This window comes from Tachysurus vachellii, chromosome 9, assembly GCF_030014155.1.
Source record: "Tachysurus vachellii isolate PV-2020 chromosome 9, HZAU_Pvac_v1, whole genome shotgun sequence".
Taxonomy (NCBI): Eukaryota; Metazoa; Chordata; class Actinopteri; order Siluriformes; family Bagridae; genus Tachysurus; species Tachysurus vachellii.
In genome coordinates this window covers 10,496,829-10,518,844 of record NC_083468.1, presented here as the reverse complement: position 1 = coordinate 10,518,844, position 22,016 = coordinate 10,496,829, and the positions used below count along the sequence as shown (strand labels likewise).

Genomic DNA, 22,016 nt, shown 5'->3' with positions numbered 1-22,016 from the left:
ACAGTGCCAACTTTACACAAGCACAGAGAGAGAGAGAGAGAGAGAGAGAGAGAGAGAGAGAGAGAGAGAGAGAGAGAGAGAGAGATTTGTTCCTTTTTATTTGTTCCTTTTTATTTTGTTAAGAATATAATGATTTCTTTGATTAGGAAGTAGTTTTGGTTTATGATCTCAGAGCATGTCCAACTTGTTGAAAATCCCTATTTCTTAAGTATATATTGCCTTTAGTTAAACAAGAAATTGCATCAAATATCAGACAGAGTAGCCCAGTACGATATTCCATAGTTTAATCTGAGCTTACTGTGACTTGACTAAATATTTCAAACTTTTCACCGTTAGTGTAACTTTACGTGTAATTGTGTTGTTCAGTGTTCAGTTTATTCAAATGCAAATGAAGTTTGCAGCCTCTTTGTTTCTTTTAAACTGTTACTAAAAATACCATAGATGCAGGAGAGCCCCATCAGAACAAGCACATAAAATACAAGTTAAAGAGAACAACGAATTCAGTCACCACTACATTGAAAATCAAAGTTGATGGTAAAATATGTCTCTCTGAATCAAACATGTGACCGACAATCACACGCTACTAGTTGCAATTTCTTTAAAATTTTTGTGATCAACTTTACACTCTGACATATAAGAAAGTCATCTTAAAAAAGCATGTAGGGCCATTACCACGTTATAAAATCCAGCCTAACCCATTAATATATATACTCACCGGCCACTTTATTAGGTATACCTTACTAGCACCGGTGTGGTCTTCTGCTGCTGTAGTCCATCTGCCTCAAGGTTTGGCATGTTGTGTGTTCAGAGATGCTTTTCTGCATACCTCGGTTGTAACGAATGGTTATTTGAGTTACTGTTGCCTTTCTATCAGCTCGAACCAGTCTGGCCATTCTCCTCTGAACTCTGGCATCAACAAGGCATTTGCGCCCACAGAACTGTCGCTCACTGGATATTTTCTCTTTTTCGGACCATTCTCTGTAAACCCTAGAGATGGTTGTTCGTGAAAATCCCAGTAGATCAGCAGTTTCTGAAATACTCAGACCAGCCAACAACCATGGCACCAACAACCATGCCACGTTCAAAGTCACTTAAATCACCTTTCTTCCCCATTCTGACGCTTGGTTTGAACTGCAGCAGATTGTCTTGACCATGTCTACATGCCTAAATGCATTGAGTTGCTGCCATGTGATTGGCTGATTAGAAATTTGCGTTAACGAGCAGTTGGACAGGTGTACCTAATAAAGTGGCCGGTGAGTGTAATTACACTAAACAGGATAAGTCACTAAAATAGCAATGACACTAATAAACATCAGTTCAGCTCTGAACAGAACCGGTTTTTAATATTTCTGTTCTTGTATTTAAATTCCAACATATTTTTTAACTGGTTATTGGACCATTTTAAAGAAGCCATATGTGAACCTTATAAACTATGGAATACTGCATGACACAGAATGAGCAGCAGCTCAGAGGAAGCACACGATAGGTCTCGCCCTCCTGGAGTAGTAGCTGTTATATTATAGGGAAGAGTCGATTAGCAGGTAGGAATTGACCAAGACTAAAATAAATTAGAATTGGCAAATTTCTATAGTATAAGAGGAATAGTCCAGATGTATATGTAGAGGTTTATTAGAACAATGATCAAAATCAAACTAATCCAAATTGAATGTCAAATCATGGTCAGGGACAGGACCAAAAATAGCAAATATCAGAATTAGTTAAAAAAACAGGATGGGTAAAAAAAAAAACAAAAGTCACAACATAAATTACAATAAGTTTGTGGACACCTGACCATCCCATCCATATGTTTCTGAAAACTGCTGCTACAAACCTGGAATCACATAATTGTGTTGGATGTCTTTGTTTGCTGCAACATTAAAAATTCCCTTCACTGGAATTAAGGGGACCAAACATGTGCCAGCATGACAATGCCTCTGTACACAACTTGGGCTCCATGAAGACATGATTAGCCAAAGTTGGAATGAACAAACTCGAGTGGCCAGCAAAGCCCTGACCGCATCCTCACTGAACCCCGTTGGGAACTGAAACTGTAATGCAGACTTCACCCCAGGCAAACATCAGGCCTGATCCAACAAGCTTGCCTAACATCAGTTCCTGACCTCTCTAATGCTCTTGTAGCTAAAAGGGCAAATGCGAAAAGTCATACTCCAAAATATAGTGAAAAGCCACATATGGCTGCTGAATTGTCCCCCAACATTTGCCTATATAGTGCATTAATTAAGTGTGCATTTTTTAACTGTATAAGTGCATTTTTACAAAGAATACGCTGATTTAATAATAATAATAATAATAATAATAATAATAATAATAAGAAGAAGAAGAAGAAGAAGAAGAAGAAGAATATAAGGATTAATACAAGGGTTTGTAGATTATCTGAAATTATGTGCACTGAATATCTCAGGGATTGTCATTTCCTATCATTCTCATGGTGACTCTTTCTCAAGTGCACAGAATTCTGAATGTTCTCCTACCTGACATAGGCTTATACAGATCTGTCAGGGTGTTATATTCAATGATGCTTTAATTAATTACATTTTTGCTTTAAATGCAATTTGTTCTACCTATCTCTCACTTTTAAAATAGTGTACTTAAGTTTCCTGCCACGTCCTCTTTCCTCTGTATGTTTAAACAGTAACTCTGAGAAAGGTCTTTCTAAGCATCTTTTTCCCATTCCGAGTTAAAACAGACCTCTTTTCCATCATATACAATTTAGAATAAAAATTTTGAGATCCTAACTGGCCGAGGCTGGATGATACTGTGATAGATTGAATATGAGAGGAAAGATGATGAGGAGAGGTTCCATACTAAAACCATCAGTCTAATGTCACCACTTACTTAAAAGACATTCTCTCTCTCTCTCTCTCTCTCTCTCTCTCTCGCTCTCTCTCTCTCTCTCTCTCTCTCTCTCTCTTAGTTTGTCTTTTCCCTTCCTTACTCTCTTTCTCTCTTCCCCCTTTATGCCTGTCTGTCTGTACAAATATGAACTTTAGTAGAGATGATAAATAAACTTGACATAAATGCTGAAGGTCTTCTTGCACGGTTTAATGTGAGTGGTATTTGGAGTGCCTGCGTTTTCTCATTAGTATTGATCAGCTGTGTCCTGGGTAGAGTGTTAAGAGTGTGTAGGTGTGTGTGTAGGTGTGTAGGTGTGTGAGTGTGTGTGTGTGTGTGAGAGAGAGAGAGAGAGAGAGAGAGAGAGAGAGAGAGATTTCTTTTAAGTTAGTGGTGACATTAGGCTGATGGTTTATGGAACCTCTCCTCATCATCTTTCCTCTCATCTTCAATCTATCACTGTATAATCTAGCCCCAGCTAACTAAGACCTACATAATCCAGAGGCAGAGGGTGAACCAACAGCACAACTGGAGAGACAGATCACAGTTTAGTTTTATTTAAAAACCTTCCCATTTTGGGTGCAAATACTGTGAGTATTTCCTAAAGCTATAATTGCAGCTAGACCTTCTTTCTGCTTTAAAGGTGCCCTGCCACACGTATTTCATTACTTTTGTGGTAATGTCTGAAGTTTACCATGGACTCTGTAACATTTTTTTGTGGAAAAAATGCCTTGGTTACCTTGTTTCAAGCCATTCTAGTGTGGTATAGAAAGCCTGCAGGAAGACTCAGCTCGATTTGCGCCAGTTCTCATGAATATTCAAATGAGCTATGCTGCTTGGCTCCGATTGGCTAACCGCTAGGATATGAGTGCATGACTATTCATTCACCCAGCGCAATAAGTAGCCTAGGCTAGAGGAAATTTGTTTAAAATCACCTGGAATTGCGGCAGAATGGTTTCTTCAGGTATATTGCCATATATATATATATATATGACCCTGAATCTGAAGAGGAAACAGAAGCACCAGAAGAACCACAACCAGCTGGTTTAGCCATGGATGTATCTGGATGGTAATTTAACTATTTAAGTAAACCATCAAGCATTTTGAAACGTAATAAAATGTATTCGTGGCAATTGTCTTCTGACATTATCACTTTTAAACCATTACACCATTGGCTAGTGGCCAAATGTGTGTAGATGACAAAAAGGGCGATGCCTGCATTTTCTTCAGAGTGCTGCTGCATAAAGTTTCATTCACATGAATGGGCCTTCTGAGGTCTGTTAAATCTATATAATTAGGCTATATAATAACCGCAGTGAATGGCAACGGATTTTGTGCTTTTAATTCACGTCTTTCATATCATTCTGCGAGAGATCCATTCAATTATTGCAATAGAATTCCATTGAAGGTGAAAGTCAGCTAAGACGTTGCCTCGCAAATACCCGCGGACAATACCCCTATTATTACCAATTTACAATTATCCTTTACATAAGCAGCTGAATTTATACCAATGTATTAGCCTAATAAGTTTTGGCTCGCAAAAAACCTGACCTACCTTTTAGCTACATGAATTCTGTGGGCGCGGTCTCAAGTGGGAGAGCTCATGAATAGTAATGAGCTCAATCATTACTACGTCACTCTGAGCAGCTTTTCTAACTGACCTGATTTCTCCGCTTATTTCTTTTAAGTGGCTAGAACTGACCGGGGAGGTAACAGTTCATTCAAAAATACAAGTAAAAACGGTTTTGTGTGGAAGGGCACCTTTAAGGTATTAAGGACATTATGAAGTAGCATCTAACCACTAGTTATTCTTATGAGGCTTTCAACAATTCAGTCGATTTAAGAATATTTATTTTTCTAGACTCAATAACTGCTGGCACAGTGGCAAAGAGGGACCAGCTCCATGGTCCTCAGTTCCATCCTGAGCTCAGGTTACTGTCTGTGTGAAGTTTTACATCTCCTCCCTTTATGCCTATACCTTATGTTTCCTCTGGGTTCTCTAGTTTCTTCTCACCTCCCAAAAACATGCCAGAGATGAATTCGCTATGCTAAAATTGCCCCTAGGTGTGAATTTGTGTGCGTGGTGTCCTGGGATGGACAGCCATTCAAGGTTTGTTCCCAATTTACACCCAGATGAATGTTTTCATATTCTCTTTTTAAACATAAAACACTCCCGCTTTATTTACTTCATTCGTCAGTGGATATGGAGTCTATCCCAGGAACACCAGGCAGAAAGCAGCAGTATTCATTTTGACAGCAAATTTCGATTTAGTTTTAGTCATAGTCTTTTGACAAAAATGTAATTTAGTTTTAGTCATAATTTAGTCATCTTAATCACTTTAGTTTTAGTCTAGTTTTAGATTTTAGAGGTTCAGTCAAGTGATATATACAGTGTAAAGGGATGACTCGCCTGCAGATTTAGCTTCAAGTTTGTTGTGTTTTTGTCAGTGATCGTCTTTCCACATGGTTTACAAAGCATCTTATTTTCCTTGACATCAAATGTGAAATGTGTCCATATGCCTGATCTTCTCTTCCTTCCAAGCATGGACATTTTGTCATCCAGAAACAGCGTGCATGAACGCTACTCGTGCTGACTTCCTGCTGTAGATCAAATGTGTGTCTGAACTATGCCCCTCACAAACAGATGATTTGTGATCGGATAGGCTCCCAATTGATTTTTTGTCGTTCTACAGACATAAGAATCCTTTACAGCCAAAACTGTACATTGGTTTTTATTTCCCGCCTTTGTCCCACCTTTCCCCAACTCGCCCCTAGCTTTCACTCGTACCTAAATTATTTCTGATTGATATCTCGTCTCTGGCACATTGTCATCTCAGTAATAGTTCCTGAGTGGACAACATGCATACACATATTTCTAAGTAGTCAATTTAGTGTTTCTAATCAACCTGCCTAAAATGTCAACATAAACCTAAGCTAAAGACATTCAGAATTAATTTTCAACTAATTTTATGTTACCGAAGTATATTTTATAAGTCAATTAGGGTATGAGCTCACTTCATATCTGAATTCATTTTAAAACAATTAATTAGTTTTGTTTTGGCAAATTTGAAATTGATTATATTTCTTTTTGATTAAATGACTATGTAAGTGTCTGGATTTAGACAAGTTGCCTTTCAAAGTAACTTAAAAAAGTATATACGTTTTATAACACCTACGCCTGACAAGATGTCATGAAAGGCAGGATCCTCTGCTTCAAGAAGTTTGAAGGTGGTCACCAGCGTTTGGAGGAGTTTTCTCTGGCCGCTTGAAACAAGCATTTAACCGTTGAAAGAAAGGAAAGTAAAGAAAGAAGGCTGGATGTTTCAATGTATATATTATATTAAATTATATTACTTTTTTTTATAGCTGTCTCACAAAACAATGAACCAGTAATTCTAATCTTGACAAAGAAGCACACATTCTGACTGCAAATGTAGATATTTATACAACTATCATTGTTTTATATTTGTTATTATGAGAGAAGAGAGGATGTATTTCTACTCCTTTGCCCAAAAATGTAACAAAGTTCTTTTACAACCGTGTGTCAGTGCTGATGTTTATTGGTTATAACTTTGACATAAATTACATTTATATTTTCTGAAACCTGATTCATAGTTTTTTATATTTTTAATAAAATTATATTTTAGAATATTATAGAATTATATTATAGTTTTATTATAGTATATTATGTACATATATATATATAATATATATATATATATATATATATATATATATATATATATATATATATATATATAATGTGTGTGTTTTTTATTATATATATATATATATATATATATGAGAGAGAGAGAGAGAGAGAGAGAGAGAGAGAGAGAGAGAGATTTATAATAGATGGAAATGTGATTGGTTGGTTGACCAAAATAAAAATGAGTTTATTGTAATTGGGAGATCCTGTTGTACTTAGCTTGTGTGATGAAATAACCGATTGGGTGGAGGTTGAGATGAGCGGATGTGATTGGACAATGTGCTGTATCCGGGATCACAGATGTGAATTTATTGCCTCATTAAGTACCAAGTGAACTATGAAGGGCACACACACACACAATGACTCTTCCTGCACCCCCTCCCTCTTGTCTACAGTACAAACCTTACCTCTTTTCTTCATTCCCTGAGTGTGTTCTTTCACTTACTCGACTTCTATTACCTTTCCACTGGACAGTGATGTGACAGTGTCCCAACGGAGGTCAATTTTAGACCTTCTACGCACACACACGCACACACACACACGCACATACACACACACACACAAACACACATACAAACACACACACACGTGTCATCCATTTCCACTCGTATGGGAAATGGGGGTTTAATGAGAATGTCCTTGACAAGGACATGCAGTCATCTCTCATCCTCCATCTCTCTCTGTCTTACTCCATTTCTGACTCTCTTTCTCTTTCTTCACTTTCTCATTCTTCTTCTATTTTTTTTTTTTTTTTAAATCTCTGTTTAAATTTCTTTTTTTCCCTTTTGGTTATCACATTCTCACATTCACTCTCCTTCCATCTGCCTCTCTGTCTCTCTGTTTCTAGCTTCTCTTCTCTCAGCATCTCAGTTCCCTTGACCCTTATCTCCATGTTCACATGTTTTTTGCTTCCTCCTATTATTTATTTTCTGTTGTTTTCTTTTCTCTTTCCTTTCTCCAGATTAACTTTTTTGTCTTTCTCTTTCACTCTTACACCTACTCAGTGTCTCTCTCTCTATTTTGTTTCTTATTGCTACTTAAATCAATTATACTGTAGTAAGTGTGTGTGTCTTTCTCTGTGTGCAGATTTGTTTTGTGAGTTTGGGCATGAGTACAGCTGACCGCCATGACAACATCTGCCTCAAGGTTGGTGTTTTTTGTTTTATTTTAAATACCATTTCACTGATTAACCAAAATGTACATGTACATAGGGAGTGGTGGTGGTGTAGACGAATGGCAGGGCTGACGGTGGTGGAGCTATGGGGTGTTTCATGACATTTTCTTTAGAGCTTTTCCTAAATGAGACTCTTGTAGCAAAAACAATTAATAATATTAAGTAAATATTACTTTGACTACACATTGAAAAGCTTTATTAGAACTATCTGAAATAGGGATTTAGGTAGAACTGTCTATTGCTAATTGTCAGTAACTGAGGCATATGTTGTGAATTGTGAATTGTAATTACCTGCTTGACTGTTGCTACTGCCTCCTGGGAAGGTGGATTCATTACTTCTCTCAGTGGCTCAATTTCAGTGGGCTGCCTGCTGTCAACTAGCTAGTTAGGTCCATGTGGCCAGGAAATAACTGAATAGAGCAAACAGAATGCAGTTCAGTCACGATTAGAAACATTATTTATCGAATGGCAAAAATAATTTACCGTCTAACTAACACACTGTTCGAAACGAACGTTACTCCGTTGCGTAATGGACATCAGCCACCAGCAATATTCACAGAATCACGTCGACTGGCCTTTTTTTGTTTATTTAAATTGACACATATTCATGTGTCAGATTCCTGAAAATGTCAAAACACACTCTAGTCCCTTTTTTTTTTACGTTATATGCATATACCTCAGTGTACCTTCAAATCTATTTTAAGTAAACAACACCCTCATTTATGCAGTTGCCGCAATAAAGTAAAAGCATCAAGTTACAGTTATCCAAGACCAAAGAAACCAGTGAAGAAAAATACATTTCATGAAAGTTGTATTTTCAAATTCAGTGAATATAAAGAGATGCTTGTGTTTTGCTTAGTGCAAATAAAAGTTATGATTTAAGAAATAACGATCTAGTATGTTTCAAATTCTTTTTAGACTTTACAGTTCTGTAATTTTTTTCTTATGAAAACCTGGGAGTGTGGTGATTTAGTGGTCACATGATTGCCTCACACCCCTGGCATTGGGGGATCGATTCATGCCTCTTCCCTCTGTGTGGAGGTGTTGAATTTTCATCCCTGTACTTTATGGGCTTTCATCCTCAGTCCCAGTTCATCTCTAAATTGTCTTTAGTGTGTGTGATTGTGCCCTGTGGGTTGGAAGGTGGGTTGGAAGGTTCCCTGCAACCCTGGGTTGGATCAGCAGCACAGAAAATGGACGGATGTTTAAGGTCATGATGTTTGATTTTCCAACATCTCTAGTCTATTTATAGCTAGGATTTATTTTTATTTTATTATGAATAGGTCATATTAGGCTGAGGTCATTTAGGTCATATAAGACTTTAATTAATGCTTCATTTATACAATTTATAAAAATCTCTTTTTTATGTAAACAAGATGGGCCTGTCACTCAGTAAAATTATTAATTTCCTGAAAAAGACTTTTTGTACCTCTGATTCACAAAATTACAGGTTGACACAAAAACCCACAGCAACAAGGTTACACATTTATTATCATTTATTTTGTTTTGGTTGTTATTTATACTACTCGACTAGATGTTGCGTCAGGAAGAACCTGTAAAACCTGTGCCAAATCTGTGGCGACCCCGAACAGGGAGATAATTATACTACCTGACTTGGTAGAAAAAAATAATTATACTACCTGACTTGGTATAATTATTGGCATTATCAGTATTATCTGTATTTATAATGACAATTGTCAGGTTGTTAAAATGGGAAGATCCAGTTCACACACTCTGATCAGATATATAGTAAACAGATATGCTGAGGGGGACTTGAGGAATATGACTAAAAGAACCGTGTAATTTGCTGGGTATGGGTATATTTGCTGGGTATATAACTATGGGTATGAAGAGGAATTTAAATGGGCAGGAGTTTAAGATCCAAGTATGAACATATATTTATTTTTTCCGAAGCTTGATGAGGCAACGGACAATCATTATTCACGACAGATCTGCCGATCAGGACTCAGAGACAACTGAGTCCAAACAATAGTCAAAACACAGCAGGCAAATGGTTCTCACATTCAGTCATTTGGCAAGACTTCACAATGGCATATAAAAAAAAATAATTGGGTTCATATACCCTTAGAACCAGGAAGTAAATCATGATTTCCACCAGCAAGGAAGTTCTAATGGCTGGGAGGGATCTACTGTGAGCTCGTGTGACACAGTGACTCAGAATGACTAACCTTTCTTCCTGTACAATGAGAATGACAGAGAGGGAGGCAAAGAAGACATTTGCAGTTTATTTGATTGTTGGGGCTGTCAAGTTCCAAAATATGTTACAGAAAACCCCCCTAAGCATCACTGGCAATACAATTGGACATGTCTGTTGTGACTCTACAATCAAATTTCTGGAAGCATAAAGACTGGGGATGAGGAGCACAAGGAAGAAGCCTACTGTATACTCACTGATTGATCATTTATGCTTTAGAGCTTCTATATGAAGGTAGAAGATTTACACCACCATCCACCCAATCAATATACGCAATATACGCAATATACGCTTTGCTGAACACTATGGGACACAAGTCATTTCAGTTGTAAATTTTGGCTATGAGGAAAAATGTAAAATAATTAGTCTATAAACTAATTTAATTCAATATAAATTTACACCTATACTAAGTTAGATTTTAACAGAAAATTTTCAGTTAAATACAGGGTGATATATGAAGGGTGATATTTATAAAACTGTATTTAAAAATTTAAATATTCAATATAAATACAAAATATTCTTCCATCAAGACACAATGAAACTGCGGGTGACAATAAAGACAGAACATATTGACATATAACTATAATGTGACAACAACAATAGTTTTAGCTATTAAACTGAAATGGTGGGTGCTGTTAGGCTGAAGATCAGTAAAACAGCAAGGAGTGAAATGGCAAGCTCTCCAGAGGCTGGTACGATCTGCTTAGCGTACCATGAGCACTGAACTCCATGACCTGTATCCGATCTACATCATTTAGTGCTGCACCATGGCCAGGAAGATAGTAAAGGACTTCAGCCATCCAGACAATGGATTCTTTACTCTGTTGTGATCAGAGAAGTGCTTCCGCTACTTGAAGGCAAACACCTAGAGCTTGAGGAGGAGCTTTTTCTTGCAGCCCATTCGATCCCTCAACCTGAACAACACCTAAAGCTTGGGCCATTTTTGGACTTGACTCATAACACCAATACCTCAGCCAGACTTCACTTTGTAAAATGCACTAAAACTGCACACATTTTGCTGATATAGCAATACTATATCAATCTCTATATTAATCATTGTATTCTTATGCCATTTTTTATGGCCATATTAAAACCTGCTAAACAAGCATGGCCTTCTAAATAAATTTGTTGCAAGAGTAGTTATAAAAGGGATTACTTTTTATAATCTTACTTATAATAATATGTAAGGGCACAGATTTTTTAACACATTGGATTAGGCTTTATATTTCTGCCATATTATTTCTGTAGCTAAATATCAAATTGTGTGCACTACATTTCACATGTAGTTTCACATAAGGTATACAAAAAATAAATACATAATTTATATTAATATGTAATGTAATGTAATGGAATATATAATGTAATAATCTCACAGAGAATATTAATAATAATTGAAAAAATATATATTTATATTTATATATATATATATTTATATTTATATATATATATATATATATATATATTATTATTAAACAATAAGTTTATATTGTCTTTTTGACTGTTTTTAATTCGACTTTCTCTTCTCCTAATTTTTAATTCCCTCTTATTCTTTCGTTCCATCTCATTTTCATTCAGTCTCACAGTGTAATTGAGTATAATTTGTAATGTTTCACATGATTGCCAGTGTTAATATCAGTTAATATGTCATTATTGTGTCTCTTCCCATTAAAATAAAATGAAAGAATGTTGATAAATTAAAATTCTTACCTTTAGCCTCACTTAGTTCAGATTTTTTCAGTACCATAAAATTACAAAACAAATATTATACTGCATTGAGGGTAATCATAGAAATGTAATAAACTGCTTAGAATTGCTGAACTATTTTGAATGGCTTCAGGGATCTTTGTTGACTAAGTGCAATGGACACTTAATATGTTATGAATGTTAATAATACCATTGTTGTTATTATAGAAGCTGGCATCTGTGTCCCCTGATCTGCCACGACTGGTTGAAGGTCTTGGTTCTCGGCCACTCAAAGAGCATGAAATTCTGTTGCTGAATGGCCTCGAGTCACCTGACACTTGCCAACATGACCTCATCCACTCACACGTAAATACCCTGGAAGCTCTTATCATAAATTTATTCTAGTAAGTAATGAAATGAGTGTGTGCATTCGAAAGCAATGTTTCGCCTCTGCTGCACTCTGGTTAGGTATTAGGTTTTATGGAAATATTCTGTAGGCCTTCCTAATGTAAAGTGCAGCTGATATTTGAATGTTGATGTGCAACAGGCAAATTTTCCTCTTTTGGTATTTGCTTCAGCCTAACTGATAAAATTGCAAATTAAATTAAAATAAAAAATTACATAATCATTACATAATCTAACATTTGTGAAACATTCTGCAGTCATTTCAAATAATCAAGGGTAGCTGAATTAATTACATAGCTAATGGGACAAGTAGTAAAATTAAATTAATGTATTTTAGAAAGAAGTCTATGATTTAGTAAGTTAAGCACGTCTTAGTAAGAAAAACAGAGCCTGTGCCATTTTTATGTCATAGCATTTAGTTCCAAAGAATTCAGTTTTTGTGTCTGTTTGTGTGTGTGTGTGTGTGTGTGTGTGTGTGTGTGTGTGTGTGTGTGTGTGTGTGTGTGTGTTTGTGTGTGCGTGCATGCACATATGAATTACAGAGCCACAGAGCAGCTGATGTGTGTGTGGTTCAGAGTGCCAGTGGGTGTCACCCAGTTAAGTCAGACAGCCTCGTCCTTCAGATCAACAAGTTCCTGATTGGTCTACAGTCTGGGCAGGAGAGGCAACGGCATGCTCGAATGGCCAGTCAGCGTGTTTGTGATGATGACACAAATCGTTCTGTTTCATCCATAGAGGAAGATTTCCTCACAGCCTCCGAACATCTAGAGGAAGAAAGTGAGGATGATAAAAATGGTGAATAATACATCTATCTATCTATCTATCTATCTATCTATCTATCTATCTATCTATCTATCTATCTATCTATCTATCTATCTATCTATCTAGTAATTCTATTCTATTCTTTAATTCTATCCACCATTAAACGAAATATTAAAATCTCAGATTCAATTCTTGTTTAACATGTAAACCGAATAAACGAAGTCCCATTAAAATGAAGTCCCATCCAGGGTGTATTCACTTCTTCCTCCCAGTGTTCCAGGACAGGCTCCAGATGCATTGCTACCCTAACCTTAAGGGACAAACATCTGTCAGTCTACTGAGTCTGGCTATACACCCATCTGTTCATCCATCTGTCCTGCTTTTCATCTTCTGTCCATTCATCTCTATATTTATCTACCTATCATTTACCACTGTTAAGATGATCAAGCCATACCTCCACATACATGTAGGAACTACTACTTACTAATTTAGAAGAATGTCCAAACTTTTGCACAACACAATATATATTTATTCTATTGTCTAGGTTCATCAAATAAAATGACAGAAAAATAGGTTTACCAAACTTTTGCAGGAGAGAATGCATTTCATTAGTTTGCTGTAGCTGGTGCATGTCTCTTTCAGTTAAATGTTATTTAACTAGGCGTATTTAACATTTAACATATTTAACGTTATTTAACATTTCTCTTTCAGTTAAATGTTATTTTACAAACTTTTGTATGCAACAAGATCCTGCTGTTTCTGATGTGTCTGTCCATCCATCTGACATTCTTATTAGTGTGATATCAAAAGAATAAGTAGTTGTGATTGTTAGGTTTATATGGACACATCACTGTAATGAACAGATAAAAGCTTTACATGCCAAATAGGGTAAAATGTCACGGCAAAGTCAAATACCTTAAAAGGCAGTACATTGATGACATTGCCTTTAAGTTAAGTTAATTGCCTTTAAGTTAAGTTAATGTCTAGTATCTTCCATCCATCCAGTCATCCATTCTTCTGTCCATTTTTCCATTCAGTTTTTTCTCTGTTTCCTATGTTCTTTTCTTTGCATTTTATTAATCACATTATAGACATCTTTGCATGTATCTGATCACATTTTCAATGCCAGGCATGTATTAATAATATAATATAATATAATATAATATAATATAATATAATATAATATAATATAATATAATATAATATAATATAATAATTATTTCCTGTATATTATTTACTCAGAAACTTTTAACCAAAGCTAGTTACAGCTGAGGCACAATTTAATCTATTCTTTCAAGTTTCTGGAGCCAGTAGTGCAGTGGTCATTACTTGTGTTGGACAGAATCCCAAAACTATTTCTTTATACTATCAACACCCTTTTTCAGCCTACCTCCTGCTGGTCCTCCCAGATCCACTCTGCAATGTGATGCTTTTAAATCAGCAAAACAATATTAGCAGTTCCCACTCTTTCCCCTTGGCACATGCTGCTAACAAAATCTCTAAATACTGCTAGCTTTTCATAGACTGCTTTTATCTTACAGCTTATAGTCAAATCTAATTCATCTACATACCAACATTCTACATTCTACATACATTCTACTCATCACATTCAGGTTCATCTCAGCACTTACCCGTCACCTCATTATCACTTCACTGCACCTACTACTCTGAAACACTGCTTAAAGTATTCTCACTATTATAATTCTTAAATAACTTTAGAGAACGTTAGAATAAAGATTTAACAGAAGAAAGATTTAAGCCTTCATCTTAGCACATTGTTGCCCTTTCTAACCTTGGCATCACATATAAATTATTGGAATGGTTTGTATCCTATCATTATCAATAACAGTCATTTCTAACTTCTTCAGTCTAGTTTTCATACACTGTCACATATTACATTTTTGAGAACACTTTCTTATTGCCATCAACACTTTGTCCTTCTCCATTTCACTTTAATCATGTTTATCCATTGATGTGTCTTAATGATCAGTGTAGTGCAAATTATACACAAATCATTGACTTTGTGAATGTACTTGAGATATTATTCAGTGTAAGAACAGTATTGCTTCTGTGAAATTCAGAAAATACGGAAGTATTGCCAAATGACTAGTAACATGACATGGCGTTATATTCGAGTACACTAAGAAATGGATCCAACAGAGTAAGTGAATAGGTAGAAACACTTCCAGCACTCAGAACTCACTGCACAGCAAATAAACAAAGCAGGGCTCTTAGACACATAAGTGGCAGCTTAGAAAAGAACATTATGTACTCAAGCAGAAAGTAGACATAGTACACAATGATAATAATAATAATAATAATAATAATAATAATAATAATAATAATATTAAAGATCATGGGAGCGAGTTCTATAGAAGCTGAGAGTTAATGCAATATGAATCCCACTCCACCCAACACCCACAAGGCAAGACTAATCTATAAACTCTCAGGAGAAATAAGACAGAGTAGTATGTGAAGGTTAGGTTCACCTCAGAGCCAATGCAGTATTGATTATAAGAGACAAAAATCACCATTGGAGGTTTGTTAATATCAACATTGGAGGTTTGTTTATAAGTTTCTAAGTGAAGATGTCAAAGGCAGTGATTAAGTTTAATTATATGTCACCCATGATTGAGAGACTGCCATCACAAGGAGTGAGTCACTCCACTAACACTACACTTACTGAACTTAAAGCTAATTTTTGTATTGTGCTGTGTCTTGTCTTCCCTTTTGGTCACCTTATCCTCCTCATGTTCTCATACAAAATTCCACCTAATATGGACTGGATATATAGGGAAAGTCTTTCTATTGAAGTCTTTAACAATAATAACAAGATTATAATCTTTAGTGTACAAACTCATATTAGCAATCTGTGGCCAGAATTATTGTGATAAAAAATGTTTTCTTTTAACTCTACAGATGCAGATGCTGAAGTTTTGATAGAATCAACTGAAAAGCTAAAGACAGAAAAAGCTAAGAATAAGAACGTGGTAGAAAGAGAAGATAGTGAAGACTCAGATACCATTTGTGCTTCCTGCAAATCCCACAAGGTTTCCAGAACTTCCAGCAGACGTGACAATATCCCTTCTAAAAATAGCAAAAATACCAACAAAGAGTCAAATTATGCCTCCAGTCTTGCTGAATCTGTTCTGCAGGATGCTTTTATCCACCTTTCTCAAGATGAATTATCCTTTTCCACTGAGGTAGTGATGTCTAACTCTAACTCTCCACAAAAATCAACTGATGAGGCCACTAGAACAAGAACACACTCCTTTGAACTTCCAAAAATTGTGATCGTCCAGAGTCCTGATAACTGTGATGAGCCATCTGAATGGCCCGGCACACAATCCTTTCGTGCACCTGAAATTCAGGATATACAAGAGACAGGAACACAGCCTCACTTGAATCACAGCTCTCCAATTAGGCACACAGCTAAGCCTGTGGAGATAGCTTTAGCATGTGCTGCTAGCATCATTGGCACAATCAGCAACCCACAGGTCACAAAGCAACTAGTGTTAGAAACAGGAAATGATGAAGCAGAGAAGGATGAAGAAGAAGGCACAGACACAGAGCGAAGAGACTATTCATTAAGTTCTGCAATGTATTCTACACCCGAAATAGCAGAAGCAGTCGATCCAGTATGTGTAAGTGAAGATTCATTGTCTGCAACATCAGTGGGACTGCTTTCAGCGGCTCAAGCTTCCACTGCCGTTATGTTGCACTGCAGTGTGGCAGAAGGATCTAGTATGGACACATTTAGATCCACTGTGGCTGAGATTCTCTTGAAGGAAGCTTTAGAAGTCCTTATTCACAAACAGAGCTACACCAGCATAGCAAACTTCCTGGAGACCACACATAACAAGATTGTGGATGGCATCATGCATCCAAGAAGGTCCCATCAGAACCATCTAGTGGTGGATGATTTTACCCAAGAGGTGGCAGAGAGCATGTTTAAATATGCACTGGAGAAAGCTGTAAACAGAAAAGAGCTAAGAGGGAAGGATTCCCCCAACATCCAGGGCTTCCTCTTGGAGAGTGTGAACAGCTTGCTCTTTGATGTTCTTTGTGCCACATCAAGAAAATTTGGTGACATTTCAAAATGTACCCCAGAGTTATCAGATAGTAAAAAGAGTGAAGTCAGTGCAACCGAAAATTTGGCCACCACCAAGCTTGGAGGAGAAACAATAAGCCAATTACAGCTTTTGTCTGAACTCAAACAGCCTGAAAATACCAGTGAGATAGAAAAGCATTCTTTACTTGCAGGAAAAAAGGAAAAAGAGAACTACCCAATGCCAGCAGAGAAAGAGAATGAACTGAATGTGAATGAGCCCAGCATACATACCCAGATGCAAACTACTGCTGCCACAATCAGGGAAGCTGAAGTCAGGCAACAGGATTTCTCTTTATCTACAGGAACTCTGTTGGTGTCTAAAATGAATCAAGGTGAGTCCAAGACTCCTGTTGCATGTTTTGCTGAAGACTTGGCAACTACTGTGGTCTCTATGGCTACGGAGCTGGCAGCAATATGTCTGGAAAATTCAAGTGGCAAGCAGCCCTGGTTTTGTGCCTTGAAGTCAGGTTCTGAAGGGTCCGAGGGGCTCCTGTTGCCCTGCCGCACAGTTGTACCTTTCCGAAGAAAAGAGACACAAAATGGAGTGGTGATTGCCAAAAAGCATCGTGCACCTCGCCTCAGTGAGATCAAGCGCAAAACTGAGGAGCAGCCTGAGCTTATGGAGCGATTGGTGAATCGTGTAGTTGATGAAACCATCAATCTTGATGATCCAGCAATCTCAGACCCTTTCGCACTTTTTGCCTCAGAGGTCACTGCTAGGATAATGAACTGTCCAGAACTGAATGTAGTGGACACATCCAAACAAGGTCAGTCATCTCGCAGCAGGCTGCAGTGTGAGAGATTGAGCACTCGTGGAAAAGCTGCAAGCTATGAAAGTATCCCAGAAGAAGAAGCAGATCCTTCTGGAGCACACAACACCCTAGATCCCGGAAGCAGACTGGGTCACAACCTGAGCCGGGGAAGCTCAATATCTAAGCAGTCCAGCTGTGAGAGCATTACTGATGAGTTTTCTCGTTTCATGGTGAACCAAATGGAGACAGAAGGCAGAGGGTTTGACCTACTGCTGGACTATTATGCCGGGAAAAATGCCAGCAGCATCCTAGCAGCTGCTGTTCAACAGGTCACCAGCAAGAAAAATGGTCACCTCAATGTTCGGACATCAGCTTGCGTGTCCAAACAATCCAGCACAGAAAGCATTACTGAGGAATTTTATCGCTACATACTCAAAGATATGGACAAGGAGAATAAAGATTATGGGATCACTAAAACCAAAGATTGGAGCAACAGCCTTTTGCCTCCACCCTCCAGAACTCCCTTCTGCATCCGTCAGTCCTCTGTTCCAGACAGACGATCATCTGACTCAAGGCTAACCGTAAACTCTCCCATTAAGGCCAACTCATTTGATGGATTTGCCCGAAATGTGCATGTTGACTCTCTCAACATTTATCCCTCCAACTCTGTGTCATCCACAGGATTATGTAAATCTGATTCCTGTTTGTACAAGCGTGGTCAGACAGACCATATTACAGACATGCTCATCCATGAGACCTGGGCCAGCTCTATTGAGTCTCTCATGCGTAAAAACAAAATTATAGCTGAGCCCTCGGAGGATAGCACAGAGCAGGACTCCTCCGAATCTCAACCGCATGTCCAGCTCTTTGCTAATCGACTAGCCACAGACATTGTTGAGAGTGGCAAGTCATTTATTGGCTGCCACCAGGAAGTCACAGCCTGTCATGCTTCAGTTAGTGAGAGGAGACAAGGTTTTTTGCAGTCCTGCTCAGGAAGAACACCAAGCTGGTCCCAGCAAGAGAGAACAAATCGTGGACAAAGGGAAGTACCTCTGATTCACATTGAGCCAGATCAAAAGGATGAAGGGTCTGAAGACATGCGGTGCAATATTCGTTTCATCAGAGATTCACACACCAATGTTCAACCTCAAAGTAGCAGTGAAAAAGTAATGTCAATCCAGAACAGGTATGTTTTAAAAGAAAGCACAAAGACACTTCTCAAGGGCCATGCTCCCAATCAGACAATTTCAAGAGTAACAGATGAGCTTCTCACAGAGTATTTAAATTGCAAAAATCTAAACACAAAGGTAACATTTCAGTCTAGCAGAGCAGCATTGATCTTCCTGACAGAACAGAAAAAGATTTTCTTTAGAAAATTGCTGACCATTTCCTTTACTACCACATTTTTGATTGATGGCCTGCAGTGACTTGGAACTTGCATACTTAATAGTGATATGCAGCACACGAAAACATACACTGCAACAAAGACACAGGCTGTAACAATTTAGGTGTAGTTAAATTATGGAAACCACATGCAATATTACTGTGATATCTTGGCATTACTTTTTTTTGGTGGTGTTTGGAGGAAGGCAATGTGCAAAATGAATAAGACCCCTCAAACCAAAGATTATGTGAAGATTAAATTGATAACCAAGAGTCTGCATTATGGTCACTATGATAGCCTGCAGTAGACTTTTCATAGTCACGGATGCTTCATAGACTTTATGACTGAGCACTATACACACATTCACAGAATTCCAACTGTGCATTATAACAAACCTAATACTAGCACTTGTTTATTTCCATTTTTCCTGTTACTTTCAAACCTATTAATAGTTCAGGGTAAGTGATCAATAATGCTAGGTAATAAAAAAAACTATAAGAAGTTTAAAGTACCGGTAAATAGAGCAATTTCATTCAAAACAAAAATCCAATAGACTTTCATAAATAAATAATAAATATTATAACTTTTAAGTCAATTACTCAGAAAATATCACATTATTTGGCCAAAGGTTTTGTGGATACCTGACCTTCACACTCATATTTGATGTTCAAAAAGTACATATGGGTCCGGTGATCACTTGTCCACAAAGTTTGCCCATACAGTGTAGGTACATACAATATATTGCTTGATATAAATTGATTGCCTTTGAATTGCAGTTCAACTGCATTGTTCTTGTCTCAAGTATATTGTTATGCATGTTGAACCATGTGCTTCCAGATAAGTGTTTACTTCGGAACAGTCACTGAGGAGACAGTTTGCAAATGCTGAACAACTGGCAGTAGCAAAGAGAGTGACTATGATTTTTTTCCATGTAACATATATTGGTTTTACCACCAACTCTTTCGCACCACCAGGGACATCAATAGGACAGCCGCAGCACCATCTACTTGTGTGGAAGGAGCGTGTCGCTCTCTCAGCTCTAGCAGTGAGGAAAGTGGCTCAGGCGGTTGGGCTCAAGTTGCCCCTGATGAAGATCCACAAGAGGAAACTACTTGTAGTTTTATTCATCTAAGTGAAGGGTCAGTATTTCAGTATCTTGTCAAGCCTTTTAGGCCACTAAAGCTACTTGCATTAAATGCTAAGGGTAACCATGGTTTGAAGGGTGATTCTTAGGACTTATTTGCAGCCTGGTAACACCACATGTGCTAAATGCTAATGCTAACCATAGTGGTATGTGGATAATTCAGGTTCTGCTCTAATTGGGTCTATATTAAAGCTATGAGAGTTTAAATGCTGATGCTATCTGTGATGTTGTGAGGCAACTTCAAGCCTGCTTCATATGGCACTCTACTAAAGCTATTATAATGCTAAATCTGACGTTGAGCAGTTTGCTCATTTACTCCATCTGGTTTTCCATTATAACCGCATGCACTAAACATTTATAATAACCATATTGTTATAAGAACTTATCTAATGCCACTTGATTTCACTCTCATTTAAAGCTACATGTGTTGCATGTTAATGCTGACAGTGGTGTTGTGGAACCATTTAAACACAGCTCCATTTGGCTCTACATTAAAACTGCATGAGATAAATGGTCATGCTATACGTGGTGTTCGTGAACCATTTTGAAGCTATTCCATTTGGCTATTAAGTAAAGGTACACGCAAATATTGCTATGGTAACCTTGGTGTTCTAGAGCTAGTCATACTATAGCTGCCACTTAGATGTGTACTTTGTGTATGTTTAGTAAAAGTACAGTTCATCCTGGAAAATTCAGTGTGAATTCAATGCATTCTTAATACCTCTACTACAACCAACAAAAACTGTAATGGAGTCTCCTAGAGTCCATTCTTGTGTGCATGCCAATACACTGTCAATAAGAATGAGAAGCAAATGTTTTGAAGTACATTTCACACTGTGTTGGGTTTTAACATCAACAGCAGTTGATTCCCTGAAGCTGTTCAGTGAAATTAGATAACCTGTTGTGATTTGTCCTTTGTAGTTAATGCTGAATATGTGTTCAAGTTGAGACGTACACATGTTATGGTGGCTCAATGGTAAAGGTGTTGAGTTAGTGAGCAGACAGTGCTGCTACTGTTGGGATATTAAGCAAGGACCTTAATCCTATCCCCTTTGCAGGTGCTTTATTATGGCTGGTATATGAATGATATATGAAATATAATGATATCTGCTATAATGTATAATGTGCTATAATGCATATGTGACAAAAGCTTCTTCTTCTGAAAGACATAATGTAAGATATATATTATATAACACAGTCTAGTGATTAATACATCATCTAAAAAATAACTCTTCTTTCAAACACTAATGTCCACATTTCTTAAATCTCAGTTTATATTCATGCATTTCCTTCATCACATCCAATTTTATAGCAGTTATTCGTTTTTTGTACTTTAAAGCAGTATAGCTGGAGGCATCAGCTTTTCAGATATTCAAAGCAGTAACAAATCACAGATGAAGGGCAAAATGCAAAAACACATTTTATGTAAGACACAAAATAGCTATGCTCACACAGGCACGTGCACACAGGCACACACACAGGCACACACACTCACTCACTCACTTACTCACTCACTCATTTTCTACCGCTTATCCGAAGGCACACACACATTTCTTCCAAAATTTTTCATACTTATTTGATTAATGAATTTTTTCAGAGCAATTTAAAAATGCTTTTGACAAACGTTTTGATATCATGGGATGCTATCATAAGGTTGCGAATATTAGGAAACACAACAAGCACAAATAGGAGACAAAGCTGGCACTCTGTATGTTTGCAAAGAAATGGCAGTAATGTAGAAGGTTTCTGTTAAAAAAAAAAAAAAAATTTCCCCTATGTACAGGTAAGTTTGGGAAGGCTTGTTATTCAGCAGTAACAATTACC

At 37.2% G+C, this 22,016-nt stretch overlaps 2 protein-coding genes across 2 annotated transcripts in view; one reads left to right on the top strand and one right to left on the bottom strand.

Moving 5' to 3' along the window:
• LOC132851049 (latent-transforming growth factor beta-binding protein 4) overlaps positions 1–22,016 on the bottom strand; it is a 424,131-nt gene that overhangs the window by 51,413 nt on the left and 350,702 nt on the right. The window lies entirely within an intron of this gene.
• sphkap (SPHK1 interactor, AKAP domain containing) overlaps positions 1–22,016 on the top strand; it is a 43,763-nt gene that overhangs the window by 18,064 nt on the left and 3,683 nt on the right. Inside the window, exons 4-8 of the mRNA XM_060877622.1 lie at positions 7,649–7,708; positions 11,863–12,000; positions 12,582–12,834; positions 15,721–18,850; positions 20,023–20,187. Coding sequence (XP_060733605.1) covers positions 7,649–7,708; positions 11,863–12,000; positions 12,582–12,834; positions 15,721–18,850; positions 20,023–20,187 — 3,746 coding nt within the window. The remainder of the gene's footprint in view (positions 1–7,648; positions 7,709–11,862; positions 12,001–12,581; positions 12,835–15,720; positions 18,851–20,022; positions 20,188–22,016) is intronic.